This window comes from Vigna umbellata, chromosome 1 (assembly GCF_029865625.1).
Source record: "Vigna umbellata cultivar VRB3 chromosome 1, Vumbellata_1.0, whole genome shotgun sequence".
Taxonomy (NCBI): Eukaryota; Viridiplantae; Streptophyta; class Magnoliopsida; order Fabales; family Fabaceae; genus Vigna; species Vigna umbellata.
Genome location: NC_142165.1, coordinates 57,444,105 through 57,462,612, shown reverse-complemented (window position 1 = coordinate 57,462,612; position 18,508 = coordinate 57,444,105). Strand labels below are relative to the sequence as shown.

The 18,508-nt window shown below is 32.4% G+C and overlaps 1 protein-coding gene and 1 pseudogene across 1 annotated transcript; both read left to right on the top strand.

Moving 5' to 3' along the window:
- Positions 1-5,592: 5,592 nt before the first annotated feature.
- On the top strand, positions 5,593-16,431 carry LOC124840373 (alpha N-terminal protein methyltransferase 1). The gene is made up of 8 exons (XM_047316418.2): positions 5,593-5,905; positions 6,047-6,191; positions 6,467-6,525; positions 12,612-12,728; positions 13,608-13,709; positions 14,414-14,468; positions 15,584-15,681; positions 16,025-16,431. The coding sequence occupies exons 1-8, from the start codon at positions 5,651-5,653 to the stop codon at positions 16,148-16,150; spliced, it is 957 nt and encodes a 318-aa protein (XP_047172374.1). The 5' UTR covers positions 5,593-5,650; the 3' UTR covers positions 16,151-16,431.
- LOC148205867 (uncharacterized) lies at positions 7,307-11,542 on the top strand (annotated as a pseudogene).
- Positions 16,432-18,508: the final 2,077 nt, after the last annotated feature.

Genomic DNA, 18,508 nt, shown 5'->3' with positions numbered 1-18,508 from the left:
TGATATCAGTATTAAGTGGACATTTTCTTCAGAGATAATTCTTAATTAGAACTAGTGTTCTCATTGTTCTGAATTTGGAGTTGCTATTTTCAGAACTTGATTATACTATATATATATCTATATATATATATATTATATATATATATATATATATATATATATATATATATATATATATATATATTGTCTAAGTGATGCTGTACTTTTATTGTGTTACAATTCAATTCAATGTCATCAAACATTTGTTTTATTTTTTTCATAGTCCATACATACACTATGGATGACATCATGACATAAGTGGATGAATGTGATTTTATAAGCTTCCCATTAAAAAAACCATACAAAATTCGTAAAATATGTTATAAAAAATAATTTATCCACCTTTGTCGATCAATGATCTTAATAGTGTGCCCTAATCTTGTTTGTGTTGTTCACAGGGACAACTAAAGCTTCATGTGTGTATGAGGGTGTTATAATGTCAAGTAAAAGAAACTAAATGCATTGTTTTTAAGTTATAGATATCTTGAAATATGTAATTTGCATGATTGAGTGGTATGATGAAATTTGATATGCTGAATTTGGTCGGTTAGATGTTGTCATGTTGAATTGTCTTGGTTGAGCTTGTGTGCATGGTAAATGTTGTAGAAGAAATTTCAAGGAGAAATTTCTTGTGGTGATTGCAATAGTGTGTGTATTGATATATGGATTCTATATTGAGAGTTATACTATCGCTCTAATAACCATCAAATCTCAAGTAGAGAATGGTGAGATATATGTAGTGAGAAGAGCATAAGGTCTTAGTCTAGGGGCTTTACTTTGATTAAAGATGTTAACGAATTAACCTTGTGGGTGGTTGGGTGAAACCCATTAGCAATGACTCTACATAGTAATAGAGATCACCACAAGTGCATAACTCGTCAGAATCTAATATTAATACATGTACTGAATCATTGAGTCTAATATGAGTCTTTTGTATGTGATATGTTTATTATTATGAAGGATTTATATGTGATAATATCTCTATACATGTTTTATGATTATTCTTTTTTCACATTAGCTTATCATTTCTTCTGTGTTTGTTTCGTTTATGTATTCTCTTTGTTTGCAATACTTTAATGGTGTGAAGAGATGAGATGTAGCAATTGATCCTGTGTAGAATGCAAGAGTGGGGCACGAATATAATTTTACGATGATATTGTGAATGTATAATCCTATTCTTTTGACAAACTCTCTATTAGTTTCGTTATATGACTATTTGTATGAGTACTTACTTGTATAGACGACTCTAATATAGTAGTTATATATTAGTTTTATCTACTTAATTATTATCATATTTATAATGTTTTGTTAAGTAATTTTACAGTGAGATGGTTCACAAATAAATAATTTATATTAAAGTTTTACTTATTTTGCATATGAACCACATTACTCTAATACAAAACTTTAAAATATTAAGTAAACAAAATTTTTCCTATATATTAAAATATATTGTTATAAAATAAATAATTAATAAATTAATAGACACACATGCTTTCAATGTGATATAGTTTTTAATAAATTTGTAAAATTTTAATTAAAATTTTTAAATAAATTTTTGTGATATATGATGTCATAAAAAATTTAAAATATTTTAATTTAGTCTTTATTAATTTTCTGTGTTAATTAGGTGATATAACTGCTTGATATAATTATCTTGTTTCGGCTAGTTTTTAATAAATAATTTTGTACCACACGTTTTTTAGTTTTGTCCTTCTTTCAAAGTTTGCTTCACTTTCATTCTCTTCTTTAGGAAACTATAATTTTTAGTCCTAAAAAAAAACGACGTTAAATTTTCTCTGAGGTGGCTAACGATGTGTCACGCTGTACACTTAAAAACTTTGACTCTCTCCACAACCTCCACTACCTTCGCTTCTTTTTATCCTCTACCACCAACAACGTCAGGAAGATCTGTCCTTTCCTCCCTCCCTCCGCCACCAAACCTCCTCTCTCCTCCTCGCACCAAAATTTCGTGAGCTAAAAGGAACACTTCTCTCTTCATAAAAGGGGATAATTGTGATTTTCATTCACCAGTTTAGTTTTACAACGTGGTTATGGGACTCAAGGTTTTGTAATTGTCTCAACTCGTTCTTCCTTTTTCTCCTTCTTCCTCACAAACTATTGCCTCTACCATCTCTTCCCTTTCCTCCAAGCCCCGAACCATAGTTTGTAGCATGCGCTACTCCAACCTTTTCCCTTCGTCCACGCGCCTTCTTCCAAAGACGTAGTCGTTCAATCACCACGCGTTTTTCACGTGTAGGAGGAAGTTGCACTATTAGATGCATTTATGGGGTGATTGAAGTCATGCAGTTGCACTCATATTCCCCTCTTTTACCAACAATCCGATAAAGGATGGCTTTCCAATAAATCTCTATGATTATCATTGGCATAAGAAAGCATTACACTCCACTATACCAGTCTATGCCAAGTATTCTGTTGTCAAATTCGACCAAGCACCCAAAATATATATGTCGTAGCAGTATAGGAAAATGGTAGCACAAATTGTTTGCGCATCTTCTAAATTCTGGAAACCACAACCCAATCACAATTGTTCAATGATATATACCTTGACATGGGGCAGCATGTCCAAGTAGGAAGCAACTTTTCACATGAAGCTCTCACGGGCATCAACTTCAAAGGACAGAAGCAACTTTTCCTACAATGTGGTTATGGGACTCAAGGTTTTGTAATTGTCTCAACTCGTTCTTCCTTTTTCTCCTTCTTCCTCACAAACTATTTCCTCTACCATCTCTTCCCTTTCCTCCAAGCCCCGAACCATAGTTTGTAGCATGCGCTACTCCAACCTTTTCCCTTCGTCCACACGCCTTCTTCCAAAGACATAGTCGTTCAATCACCACACGTTTTTCACGTGTAAGAGGAAGTTGCACTATTAGATGCATTTATGGGGTGATTGAAGTCATGCAGTTGCACTCATATTCCCCTCTTTTACCAACAATCCGATAAAGGATAGCTTTCCAATAAATCTCTATGATTATCATTGGTATAAGAAAGCATTACACTCCACTATACCAGTCTATGCCAAGTATTCTGTTGTCAAATTCGATCAGGCACCCAAAATATATATGTCGTAGCAGTATAGGAAAATGGTAGCACAAATTGTTTGCGCATCTTCTAAATTCTGGAAACCACAACCCAATCACAATTGTTCAATGATATATACCTTTACATGGGGCAGCATGTCCAAGTAGGAAGTAACTTTTCACATGAAGCTCTCACGGGCATCAACTTCAAAGGACAGAAACTGTGTGAATCCTTAGTTAGCCAATTAGTATCATTGAAATAATTTAATTCCACCCAACCATCTCGCCCCAATATCTGGCAGCAGTATTAAAACAAGTGAGCAAGCACAAAAATAAAAAAAGTATTGCCAACAGTGTTGTTAAAAGAGGAACAAATATCAATCACAACATAGGATATATCAAGTTAAAGAATAACACAATGTCAGATTGTAGATGCAGAGCCTAAAAATTCAAAGAATATTTTCTTAAGTCCAAAAGGAGAGAAACACATCTTTTGGTTTTTAAAAGTTGTTTTCTAAACCAATTTAAAGTTACCCAGAAATAAAATTGTTGTTAAAAATCTATTTTGAAAATTGTTTTAAAAAAAACAGAAATGCCCAAGAAAGGTTGTTCCTCTACCTCTTGTCTAAGCCACCTCATTTAATCGCATTTTAAAAACTAAAAACAAATTTTAAAAATAGAAACCAAAGATACTCTTGCATCCTTAAGCTGCTTGTTAGGCTTGAAATTTCTCAACCACATTCGAGAATGAGAGCAATTGATGTTGTACTTTTATTCACAACAACTACGATCGCCGCCGTGGCTCCACCACCAGTAACCACCGTCGTGGAGGTTCAGAACCAAAGGGGTCATACTCATACCATTGATTCCTCGGATGTTAAGACCTTCTCTATTTCCAACGGGAAGAACATCGCCTTAGTTGATGGAGGCAATGGAGGAGGTGGGAGGAAGTGAGTTTGAGAGGTGAGGGTTTCGATCATGATGCCATGAAAGGTTTTGTTTCCCCTGTGATGGCGAGGATCGAATCCGATGACTTTGTAGAGTATTTGATAACATAGTTGGTATGAAATGTGGGCAAAGTTACCATGAAAGTTAGCATGTGGCACACACCTCGGAGTAAATTTAATGCAATTGCTTTTCAAAGACTAAATATTATAGTTTCCTAAAGAAGATGATGAAAGTGAAACAAGCTTTGGAAGAGGAATAAAACCCAAAAATACGTGATACTTGACAGACTAAAAACGTATTGAGTGTTTCTCCCTACACCTCACCAATCTCACCCTGTACCTCCCTATTTTTCTATTATTCCAACTGTGACCCTCTCAGAACCATATAACCACAAAAAATCTTTTTACTGTTGTTTGTATGTGTTGTTTATATGTGCTGTTTGTATGTGTTGGGATGCATTTCTGGATTACATGAGAAGAAGGTCGAGTCAAAGCGTAGTGGTTGAAAGCACGCTAAAGGAAGAGCGGTTATAGAGATTATTGCACTTAAACGTCCACCGTAACCACAATTGAAAGCACAGTTTGTACCGCAATTGGAAGCACAATTTGTACCGTGCCGCAACTGCGGTAGCCACACTTCCAAAGTGTGGCTCATTTGAATTTGGAATTGCGGTGAATAAATTTTTTATTCTCTTTCTTTAATTGTTTTTTGAATTTGGAAGTGGGACTCTTTCTTTAATTCTTAATTTGTTTTGATTTACTATATTTAATTGTTTTTTTAATTTGATTTATTATTTATTTCTTTATTAATTTATTTAAATATTTAATATTTTACGGCTAATATTTTTTCATTTGTATTTTTTATATTTTATATTTATTTAAATATTATTTTTAATGTAATTAATTTTGTTTAACTTTCAAATTTAAATCTGTTTGTTAATTTTTTGAATCTATAATTATTTATTAATATTTTATTTTTTAATATGAATTATTATTTAATTATTTGTTGTTTGTTTTATTTAGTTTTTGAGTAGTTTATTAATTTAAATTTAATTTATTGTTCTTTTGTGGTTTTTAATTAAACCAACATTATACTTTTTTCATATTTTATTAGATGAAGGGGATAACTATCAATTCGGAAGATAACTATCAATTGGAAGGTGAAATAGATGAAGTGCACAAAGCATCATTCAAATGTATTTAACCATTAAAATATTTTAAATTTTTAAAAACGTAATATGTCATAAATATTTTTAGAAAACTAAATTAAATTTTTTTAAATTTATGAACTTAAAACTTAAATAAGTGTATTACAATAATATAATTTTATGAGAATAAATTGTATTATAAAAGTAATTTGTATGTAAATATTTAATATTATATTAGATAGTGCAGTTTTAAAAATATTTAAAAGTGATTAGAAAATAATATTTACTAAATAATACAAGTGTATATTTAGAAAAATGACGGAAAATGTAATTATATAAGTGCCATCCATCTCTGTATAGGAGGAAGAATTAATCACATTCATATAATTTGTTTTTAATTTTTAATTTAATTTAATTTTCCACGCTGAAGAACAGTGCGACACAGAAGAAAATTTGGGCCTCTTTTTGAGTCTTGAGTATGCTGTCCCATTGGGTTCCTTCATATTCTCTGTTTAGTGGTCACACACGCTCTAAGGGATTCACTGCTTCAGCAACTCATTCGCACTTTCCCTCGCTCTCTTTCTTCCCGAACCAGAAAATCAGCTGTATGGACGCCACTGGCTTAGATTCCTATGGCCGTGAATTCAAGACTGCCGACGAAATGTGGAGGGAACACACGGGTGACTCTAGTAAGAAGATCCAGTGGTACCGCGACGGCGTCTCCTACTGGGAGGTATATCTGTCTCTGTTTCTTACGTGGTTTTGTGTTTTTTTTTTTTCAGAAGAAATTCAAACAAATTGGATATATCTTCTGGGGTTTGTTGCAATTAATATGTTGTTGTAAAGTTTGCTTTTTGATTGTTTGTGAGAGCAGGGTGTTAATCCAACTATGGATGGGGTATTGGGAGGGTTTGCAAATGTGAATGAGCCTGACATAAGTTGCAGTGAGGATTTTTTGAAGATTCTCCTATCCGAACGTTTTCCTGCTGATGCGAGACGCCAACCGCTTGTTGTTCTTGGTACTCTTTCATTGTCCCTTTGTTATTGAACTCCACTCGTGCAATGGATTCTTAGTAATGATGTTCATAGATTTTTGAACCGAATGGGATTTTTGCTTAGACTTCACCTGATTTTTTCCTTGTGAATGGTGACTATTGTGTTTTAGTTTGATTTCCTGAGTGCTTTTCGGATTTATGACATTTGGAATCTGCTTTTATTGAATGTAATACAATAATCCCTTTTAATATTTATTTTTGGACATGGATGTTCTAATCAGCGGACTCTTGACTTTCAGATTGTGGTTCTGGCATTGGCAGAGTCACCAAAAATCTTTTAATAAGATACTTCAATGAGGTTTGTGAGATTTACTTTCCTTATCTATTTCTTCCGAGTCAGTATTCTATAGTTCATAACTAACAACGCTTATATTGAGTAATTGTTGCTGCGGTGGGGGCCCGTGACAATTCCAATGAAAAGTCAGTGGATCATATGTTGTTTCATTGTACAATTCCAGTATTTGAGTTCTTGTCTAGGGTTACGCTTGTATTTGGAAAGGTTGCTAAATGTTGGCATTTATAAGAGGCTACGAACCAAATGGAGAATTAGTGACATAATGATGCTGTAATGTTCCTTTCTATTTAATTTGATGTTAGTGTAAAGAGAAATATAAATGAAATATGCAAAAAAAATGTTTCAGGTGCTTGATTGAATATGATATTTTACCATATCATTGCTCTTTAATGGCACTACTTTAGTACTCGTATTATTGTTTAATCCTTCTTTAAATTAATGCATACCCCTATTTAGATCAAACGGGTTGTAGGGAATAAAACATCTATATATGTTACTAAATAATAGAGGTTACAACTTACAAGCCTCAGTTTCCATATATTTGAAAGTACTGGTGGGTATAAGTCTACCCGGATTACCAAGCTATGTAAACATAACTAACAAACAGGTTTGGTTAACCTTTTAGGTTGAACTATATAACTATTGTCATAATCCTTGTTTTTTATTAGTTATATTTTTTTATTTATTTAACAAATTATAATTATTGTGGATAATGAGCATATCCCTGAATTATAGGACCACCCGTTAATATCTAGTCTCACACTCGAGATGTATATACCTCGGCATGAGGGAAGTGTGTTGAAAGTTTCACATCAACTAGAGATAAAACCAATTTAGAGTATATAAGTGGGTACAAACCTCATCTTACAAGCCGGTTTTGTAGGGTTGAGTTAGGTTTAAAGTCCACTTCTTAACATAGTATCAGAGCAATTAGGAACAACTGCAGAACCTCAACACTGCCTATCGATTGAATGGGCAGATTTATCTGAAATGGGCCCAGCTTGTTCGCAGAACTTTGAAAGGAAAAGGCAAAACTAACCACTTGAGTGTAGATGCTCCTAAAGAAGAAGATCCCAAATTTACAAAATGAGATGAAGAGAATTCTATGATCATGGCATGGCTATGGAATTCCATGATCCCATAATTCACTGATACTTGCATGTTTCTTAATTTTGCCAAGGAAATTTGGAATGCCATGGAGTAGTCATACTCCAAAGCTAAAAATGCTCCACAAATATATGATGTGAAGGTGAAAACTGTTGCTGCAAAACAGGGCAACAAGATTGTTATGGAGTACGCCAATCAACTCAAATCCCTATGGATGGAATTATACCATTATAGGATCATCAAAGCCAAGTGCTTAGATGATTCTGCAATGCTCAAAGAGTATCTTTAGCAAGATAAAGTCTATGATTTCTTGGTGGGGCTAAACTCTGATTTTGATCAAGTGAGAGTCTAGATCCTTGGAAAAGAAAAAATTCCAGGTATTAATGAAGTAGTAGCTATGGTCAGAAGTGAAAAAGGTAGAAGGGGAATAATGTTAGAAACTCCAACTATGGAAAATTCAACCATGGTAGTTACTAGATCGGCCATGATGGTTGACCCGAAAAAGGGGGAATAGCCAATATGGAGAAGAAAGGTGAAGGACTGTGGTATACCTTATGTAACAGGCCTCGTCACACTTGTGATAAATGTTGGAAGCTGCATGGAAAACCACCTAGTAGAGATTGTGACAAGGAGTGGGGAAAAAAGGAAGACAACACTAGAAAGGGCAGACAGGCACACATAGGTGTTACAACCAATGAAGAAAACATAGGAGGAGTACTTCCACTTAACCAAGATGAGGTAGAGCAGATGAGATCATTCCTCAACAAGTTGGATATGTCACAGGTAGTTATTCTCTAGCACATTTAGGTACGTTTGGCGACTTCCTTTCTTTTGGACTTAATGCCTCAAGTAAAAACCCTAACCCATATTGGATACTAGATTCTGGGGCTACCGACCACATGACACCCCTACCTAAAAATTTCTCTTCTTATACCCCTTGGCCTAGCAACAAGAAAATATCCACAGCCGATGACTCTCTAATGATTGCAATAGGTCAAGGAGCAGTTTAAATAAGCCCATCTATAACCCTTAAAAGTGTCCTTCATATTCCTAAATTGTTTGTCAGTTTAGTTTCCCTAAAAAAACTCATACAAGATCTATCATGTAATGCTATTTTTTATGATAATGTTTGTATTTTACAGAACAAGTACTCGGGAAGGACGATTGGATGCTAGAGAATGTAATGGCTTGTATTACTTGGACCATCCAAATCTACCACCAGACCTGGAAAATAACACCTTTTTTCTCTGATTCAATAAAGTTCAGTTGGGAAAAGGTCTTCCTACATCACTGTCGCCTTGAACATCTTTCCTTTAGGGTCATAAAATTGTTATTCCCTTCCCTTTTTAGCAAATCAGATGTGGCAAGTCTCAATTGTGATGTGTGTGAACTTGCTAAGCACAAACATGTTCCTTTTCTAGTTAGTAATAATAAGAACACTTTCCCCTTTTATTTAATTCATACAAATGTGTGGGGTCCCTCAACTATCCTAAATGTTTCTGGTGCCCGTTGGTTTCTTACCTTTATAGATGATTGTACTCGTATCACATGGGTTTTCTTACTAAAACCAAAATCCGAAGTCAACTATGTGGTTCAACGTTTTTTCTCCATGGGAAAAAAATCAATTTGGTGTTAGCAGTAAGAGGATTAGATCCGATAATGCCAAAGATTACTTTAATCGTGGGCTTATTTCCTTTTGTCAAAAGTTTCATGAATCATCTTGTGTCAAAACACCTCAACAAAATGGGATTGTTGAGAGGAAAAATGGACACCTTCTAGACCAAACACGAGCCCTTTTTCAACATAAGGTTCCTAAAATGTTTTGGGGAGAGGTTGCTCTCACTGCCTGTTATCTAATTAATAGACTTCCTTCTAGTATTCTAGCTTCCAAAAGCCCTATGGAGGTTTTGTTCTCTTTTTATCCTAATGTGTCCACATCCAACTACCTTATTCCAAGAATATTTGGGTGTGTTTCTTTTGTCCATGTGCACAGTAGTTATAGAGGTAAACTTGATCTTAGAGCCTTAAAATGTGTTTTCATAGGATACTCATCAACACAAAAAGGATATAAATGCTACCACCCACCATCCAAAAAATTCTGTGTCCAGAGATGTCACCTTTTTTGAACACCAAAGTTACTTCCACCAATATCATCTTTAGGGGGAGACTGCAAGAAATGAAGATGATCTTCTTATGCTCCCTGACTTATGTTTAGGACCAGAAATAGGGACTAAACGTGTAACAGCTGAGAAGGAACCCACTCAAGATGGAGCTGATGTAAGATTTGGGAAAAAACTGGTTTATACAAGGAAGAAAAAGTCCATTCTAGAATCTGTCCATGTCCAACAATCCAACCCAACATTACATGAGGTAATTAACCCTAATCTTTTAATCTCCATTGAATCAAACTCTGATTTTCAGAATCTGCAAGAACCCGAATCCAGTTCAGCACCATTTTATGAGGACCTAGATATTCCAATTGCCCTTAGGAAAGAGACTAGAAAATGTACCACCAAGCTGCTATACCCTCTAGCCAATTACTTATCCTTTTAAAAACTTCTCACCTACCCATAAAGCCTTCCTCACAAGGCTAAACACCACAACCACACCTACCTCTTTATTTGAGGCAATGAGTGATAAAAAAATGGAAACAAGCCATGGATGTGGAAATGAAAGCTTTAGAAAAGAATAGTACTTGGGATTTGGTCGCTCTCCCAAATGGAAAAAAACCAATAGGGTGCAAGTGGGTATATACTATAAAATACAAGGTTGATGTGTCCATTGAGAGGTACAAAGCAAGGTTAGTAGCTAAGGGATTCACTCAAACCTATGGAGTGGATTACATGGAAACCTTTGCTCCAGTTGCAAAAATGAACATAGTTAGGGTGATATTATCCCTAGCGGCTAATTATGGTTAGAACTTGCAACAATTTGATGTTAAAAATGCCTTCCTTCGTGGAGAAATTGAAGAGGAGATTTACATGGAATCGCCCCCTGGATATAAGGGAAAAAAACTGCCAACACTGTTTGCAAGCTAAAAAAGGCTTTGTATGGGTTGAAACAATCACCACAAGCATGGTTTGGGAGGTTTACTGAAGTTATGATAGGTCTGGGCTTTAAACAAAGTCAAGGAGACCACACTCTGTTCATTAAACACTTTAAGTCAAGGGGAGCAACCGTGTTACTAGTTTATGTGGATGATATTATAGTGACAGGTGATGATGAGGAGGAGCAAAAGTTGTTAGACCAACATCTAGCGAAGGAATCTGAAATGAAGACCTTGGGGAAATTAAAGTACTTTTTGGGAATTGAAGTGGCTCATTCTAAAAAGGGAATATTCATATCTCAACAGAAATACATCATTGATTTGTTGAAAGAAACTGGTAAGACAACAATCAAGCCTGCAAGTACACCAATTGATCATAGCATGAAATTGGGAAATGCAGAAGAAGATACCGTAATTGACAAGGAAATATATCAAAGGCTAGTTGGTAGACTGATTTATTTATCTCACATTAGACCTTATGTTGCATTCGCCGTGAGTCTAGTTAGCCAATTCATGCACCAACCGAAGGAGGTTCACTTACAAGTTGCACTAAGAATTGTACACTATTTGAAAGGAACCCCAAGTAAGGGAATTTTGTTTGAACGAAATGGGTATGTAAGTCTAGAAGCATATACAGATGCAGACTATGCAGGGTCAATTGTGGATAGGAGGTCAACTACGAGATATGGCACTTTCCTTGGAGGGAATCTTGTGATTTGGAAGAGTACAAAACAAAATGTGGTTGCTAGATCCGGTGCTGAAGCAGAATTCAGGGTAATGGCACAAGGGATATGTGAACTACTTTGGCTAAAGATCATCTTGGCATACTTAGGAATAAAATTGAATGAACCAATGAGACTCTATTGAGATAACAAATTTGCTATTAGCATAGCTCATAATCTAGTGTAGCATGATAGAACCAAACATATTGAGGGTGATAGACATTTTATCAAAGAAAAATTAGACAGTGGTCTGAGCTGCACTCCATATGTCTCTTCACAACACAACCTTGTAGATATTCTAACAAAGGGGCTAAACAGCAACAACTTTGAGAGTATTGTTTCCAAGCTAGAAATGGAAAATACTCATTCATCAGCTTGAGGGGAGTGTTAGAATCTGTTTTATTTCTGTCAGAATCATTGTTTTTTATTAGTTATATTTTTTCCTTATTTAACAGATTATAATTATTGTGAATAATGGGGATATCACTCAATCATAGAGATCTGGTTGTCTAGGAGTATTATTATGCTTCCTAAAATAGCTTCCCAGCCTTGTATACATGGATTGTATTCTCAGCAAAATAATAGTATAAGATTCTATCCTAAATTGTGAGAACTACTCTGGCTGTGTTCAGGTTGGGCATTTTAGTGTCATTCTGTTGTTCTAACAATTACTTTGGAAAAACTTAATGATAAAAATTATTTATCTTGGTCTGTTTGTGTTGAACTTTGGTTTCTTGACCAAGGTTTTCATTATCATTTGGAAAAGATAACAGTGAAATATCAAGTGTTGAACAATGGACGAAGTTGAGTAATGAATGATTGATTTTAGACATGTGGATAGTCCTATGCGTTCAAATAAAAGATTAATGGAAAACAAAGTTAACCATTTTCAAATCTAGAGAGATATGTAAGACTTGTGGGAAAACTTGTTTATGTTAGTATTACTAAGCTTGACCTATCTTTTGTGGTTGGTCAGTTTATGTAGGCTCCTTGCATTGATAGAGGATAGTGTATTCGCATTCTCAGATACCATAAAAAGGCTTCAAATATATATATATATATATAATTGTTGATTTGCCCCACATGTACATTAGCCTCTCTTCTATACGTGTATAATTTTCTTTTCTTTAAATTCAATCTGGAATTCCACCATGCTGTGATATTTTTTTAGGGATAGTTAATATCATCTTATACTTGTTTACTATAAATTTCAGGTTGATCTCCTGGAGCCAGTATCACAATTCTTAGAGACTGCACGCCAAACTTTGGCTCTGGGATGTCAGACAAATGCAGTGCACAAAGCTGTTAATTTTTACTGTGTTCCTCTTCAGGTGTGTACTTATCCTCCATGAAAATGACAGCATATCTCTTTAGATTATATTCTAGTCATATTACAGTGGTGTGCAACCTGGTTTGATAAAGCTCCCTCTGTGGTGGGATCTTGTGGTGGACTGGACATATCACAGTAAAATGGATAAAATGGCTAATATGAACAAATTCCTATGATTGAAGTTCTATATTATGGTTTTTTAACGCTGGTTATGGCTTTCCTTATTATTTGGCTGTTATGGGACATTGTAAGTTTTCACAAGTAATACTGTGTATTTTTTTCTTATGAGCTTTCACATCTAACAAGTAAATACCTACCTGGAAACTGACATTTATTATAAATCCTTTTATTGAATAATAGGAAGACTGGTATTTCTTATAATTTTACGAAGTTACTTCGATAGTTCAAACTTTTAAATGGATTTCTATATTATGTTTTTGTCTTTCAAACACTAGTTATTTCTTTTCATATTTTCTGGCCATCAGGGAAAACATGTGTTCTCTCAGGCAGCATTTGGTGAGTTTTTTTCCACGAACATTTAACCAGTAAATAAATATCTGGAAATTAGCATTTTATCTTTGTTAAGATGCAGGCCTTGAAGAAGCTACATATTATTGTAAATGCTCTAAGAGATCTTCTATGGTATTTATAATGCTACAAATTCAATGGTTGCCATATCTACCAACTCTTCCTCTTCTTAAAATAAATTAGTAATTATGTATTTTGAGACCATGTTCATGATAGTCTTTAGTTGAAACATTCAAGTTAATGTGATATCTCTAGCACTTTTGATGTTTGTATGGGCATTAATAATTTTAGTATCACTTTTTGTCTATTCTTCAGTAATGTTATTGAGCACCTCTTGTTTTCCTTGCTTTAGGATTTTACACCAGATGCTGGAAGATATGATGTAATATGGATTCAATGGTGTATTGGTCATCTTACAGATGAAGATTTTGTTTCATTTTTCAATAGAGCAAAGGTATGCAGTTCATTCTTTATTTAATATTCTTTGTAGATTAGGCTATTTTTAATTGGGAGTTAAGGAAAATAAATAAATAAAATAAGTAATTTTTGTGTTAGGGAAGTTCCACATATTTAAGTATGTACATGAGGTTTTCGTCTTTATCTACCAATTCCCTAGAAGGACAAAGACGTGTAATTGCATTGATAAAGTAATGTAATGCATTTTATTAATTATTTCTCCTCAGCAATGATTGAAATTGTTCATTTTGGTTCTCATCTGTCATATATTTACAAAAATTATTTGCCTGGGTGCTTGCTAGTAATGTACAAGGCTCGTGTAGTTGTAGTGAATAAGATTAGATTGAGAAATTAGTTACCATTTCTAAAATCATCTATAATGAAATGGAATATTTCTGCTTCTATAGTAGTAAAAAATAGTCTTCTCTGTAAAAGCTAGTATATAATTTATTTATCACTATAAAAGCTTAGTGATATGGGATTTTATTTGTTTGTTGGTTATACATAATCATGTACACAGTTTCATTTTATTTGTAACCTTATGATAGTTTTGTTTGATTGAAGCTATTATAATGTTGGTGATTTTCTAATTTGTGGGTTAACTAATTTGTCTTTCGTTTTTTTGCACTCAGTGTTTGCCTGTCATTATTGTTGTCCCTCACTTGTATTGAAGTCATAACTTTTATCACTTTCATACTATAGGTTGGCCTCAAACCAGGTGGATTTTTCGTTCTGAAGGAGAATATTGCCAGATCTGGTACTTTTACCCGTGCTGCATATTTATCTTTCTAATGATACTGAATGATTTATTTCCTGCATTTTATTAAACTAATAAATCTGGCTCAGACACCTTTTCTAAGACTTATATATCAAACTTGACTATATTTAGGGTCTTGGATAAACTTCTTCATAAGCATTTTGAAAAAAGAAGATAAGGAAAATTGACTGAGTTTCTCCACAAGCTAAATATGAGCTAATATGTAGAAATTTTATCATATCAACTTCTCTAGAAGATTATTTTTAACTTGTGCATATATTAGCTTATGAAGAAGTTCATTTTCTTTCATAGACATGTTGATAGAATAGATTATCCAAGCAACCGTTAAGTATTTGAACATACATTCATCTTCTCCAAGCTTGCTATGGTTTCCCTAACTTTCAGTGTCCAGACCCAAGGTACAAAGGACTAAAATTGAAAATGATGGAGCAAAACAATTTTAAGTTTATAACTCAATGTTAAGATGTTAGAACAGTACCACAAATAAACTTCCTTGGGGTGAAAGTTGAGGGGAACAAATTATATTAGCGTGTTAAGTTTTAATTGAAATGTGGGGACAAGTCACTTCTTTAAAGCTCTTAGTATGCTTTTGATCATTAGCTCTTTTAAGCACAAAATGAGTTTAATCTGAAACTTCTTCTACCATTTTCAAGCACAGTAGTGGATAATTTATATTGTTTAGTGTGTTCGCGTTGGTGGTACTGTCTCCACATTCACGCGGAAGCAATTCTCTGTCACTTCTTCTAATGATTTTTCATATTCAAACATGCGCCAAGTTCTAGTTTTAGTTTTAGTTTGAGGGACTGTGTTAAAATATCTATTAAGGATATCTCGTAATATCATGATTGTATCCTAATATTACATGTCAATAATAGTCTTCACATTTCTTTATTTTTCATGTTCTGTTTTGGTATGAATAAAGGTCAGTGGTTAATCTCCTATGTCACATCCTTAATACCAATATCAATATAAATTTATTATTGAGTGTTCCTTGTAATAATACAAGTTCAGTTTCATAACTATCATCAATTAATTTTTACCTTGATTTTAGTGAAAATTTCCTTCATGATTTTTTCATGCTTTGTTCCGTGCAGGATTTGTGCTTGACAATGAAGATCGAAGCGTTACAAGATCTGATACGTACTTCAAAGAGTTATTTTCACAATGTGGATTACATGTTTACAGATTAAAGGTAAATTTGGTAACTATAAAAGAAATACGGAATGCTTGTTGTTGTAATCAGAAAAACAAGTGTTGTTTTCCTAAAAAAAGAATGTTGTAGGGTACGTGTTATTTCCTGAAAAGTTAGATTTTATCATTTGTGTTTTAAGCTGTTGTTTTGCTTCTAAAAGCATGTAGAAAGAGCTTTCCACGTGATGTCCTTGGTTTATTTACTTTTTAAGATTTACCATAGGATTCCTTGTCCTATCAGGTTCAGTCTTTTATCTTGTGAGAACAAGATATTATTGGGAGTCTCTTTCTACATGCTTTTTAGTTTTACTATTGTGTTCTAAGCTGCTGTTTTGTTCCATCAGGATCAGAAAGGATTTCCTGAAGAATTATTTGCTGTGAAGATGTATGCATTAACTACAGACGCACCTAAAAGGGCTCTCCGTGCAAAATCCAAAAGATCAATTAATAGACCTAAAACCATTATGTGAATTTTCTCCATATTCACCCTCAACCATTTTTCATTCAATTGAGAGATGGTCAATGTTGTATGTATAGTAGGCATTCATTTTTCTTATGCGGAATGCAAATGTTTAGTTCTCAGCTATCAGAAATTTATGGAAGGTTGAATTTTGAGTTTTAGTAATACTACAATGAACAAATAAGAGACGATTTTGCTATCACCTGATGGCATTTTGTTTGGGGGTTTACCATCAGTTTCTTTGTGCATGACTACATTTTTCGGAATATGAACACTTGGATTAATGGGCAAGTGTAATAGTATCTCCCATGATTCTTTTTGTCTTTCATTTGAAGTGAGTTAGATGGCTTAAAAGTGGCCCATCAAATCACTTTAGCAATGGCTTCCATGTCCCCTTCCATTGTCTGGTTTGGCGTGAGAGGATGTAGCATCAAAATAGATCAACGGCCAAGAAGAAACTAAGGATTATGAACACTAATATCAGGTAATGAAGAAGAAAAACAGTAAGAAGATAAGGAAAAACAAAGCAATATAAAGTGAACACATTATTTATATTAGTTAAAAAGCATTCTACTGATAATGATGGTTTCCAAAATTCTTCTAAAAGAAGTCGATATACAGTTCAGAGAACCATAATAAATGTTAAGGATTTTAGCAACTATACCAAGTTTAGAAGCAGTAAAATGGATTTCTAAGTCGAAGTATGATATTCCTAGGAAATAATGCAACAGTGAAGTTATAGAATTTTCTATTATAAATTTATACAAATTTAAATATACTTTTGAATAATGTTAAATATATTAAATTATTAATTATATTATATGGATATTTTATTTTTATTTTTTATTTTTATTTAATTTATTATTATTTTTTATTTATATTTTTTATTTATATTTTGGACTTAGTTGTTATCATTTTTTATTATAAATACAGCATGCTAAATCAATACAAATAAATTAATTTTATATATAATTTTCATTATATTCAATAAATAAAATAAAAATAAATATTAAAATATGAAGAAATAAAAACGTTAATTTATTAATACAATTTCAATCCCCTTTAAACTATAACCAATAAATTAGTAATATAAATCAAGAGTTTCAAAGTTTCTAATTAAAACCCAACTTATTCTTATAGTTAATTCTGATTAAATCTTTCTTACAATAAATTAGTAATATAAATCAAGAGTTTCAAAGTTTCTAATTAAAACTCAACTTATTCTTACAATTAATTTTGATTAAATGTTTCTAACAACTAAAAGTACTTTTCACTGTTAATGATATCTTAATTAAAAAAGTAAAATGTTTTCAAACTAATACTAACTTTAAAATTTAAAAGAATAACGTAATTATAATAAACTTTTAATAAATTTAAATTTAACCTTTACATAAATTAAAAAATAAAATTAGTCTTGTCGTACTTTTAAAAGTTAAATATATTTTTAATTCTTATATTTTTGACATAAAATTAAAATTAATTTATATATCAAACTTTGATAATTTTAGTTTTCAAATGTTAAAAATGAATGTATGTAACTTTTTTAATTCAATTATATTAATTTTTTTTGAAGTGTTAAAATATTGACGTTTCAACCATTTATATCATTTAAAATGTTCAAACTTAAATAGTAGGATGAAAAACTCTTTAACAAACCTAAAAATAATAATGTTATTAAACTAAAATTACTATATTAATTTATTTTTAAAATTTAAGATCCAAAATATATCAATTTAAAATAATAACAAATTCCAAGTCCAAACTTAAAAATTAAAAACATATTTAACCAAATATAAGTTTTTAAAAAGTTAGAATCATGTATAAGAAGCATTTTAATAAGAGGTAACTTTTATATATATATATATATATATATATATATATATATATATATATATATATATATATATATATAAATATAAAAGAAAAATACATTGTATTACAATTAATAATTAAAAAATATATAACAATAAAAATATAAAAGAAATGATATAATTTTATCGTACTTGAAAATAATGAGTGTAGTTTAGTATGAAGTTGATATAGGATGTTATCATATGCATAGAGGGTGTTGTTTACGCGGGTTTTTGAAAACATAATTACAAGATAAATTGTTTTCGTTTCCATTGATTTAAAAACATTCCAAAAATATAGCATAAAACTATATTAAAAGAGTTATCACATACATGATACTATAGAACAATTTAGACAGTGAGGAAAATAAAATAAGTTTTATAGTCTTCCCAAAAAAACTATAAAGTTTTACTTTATTTACAACTAATTATGATAAAGTTATCTACAACATCTAAGTCCTGCCAGTTAAGCATATGCAACATCACCCTCAGCACGCTCTAAAGAAGTCTCATCCCCT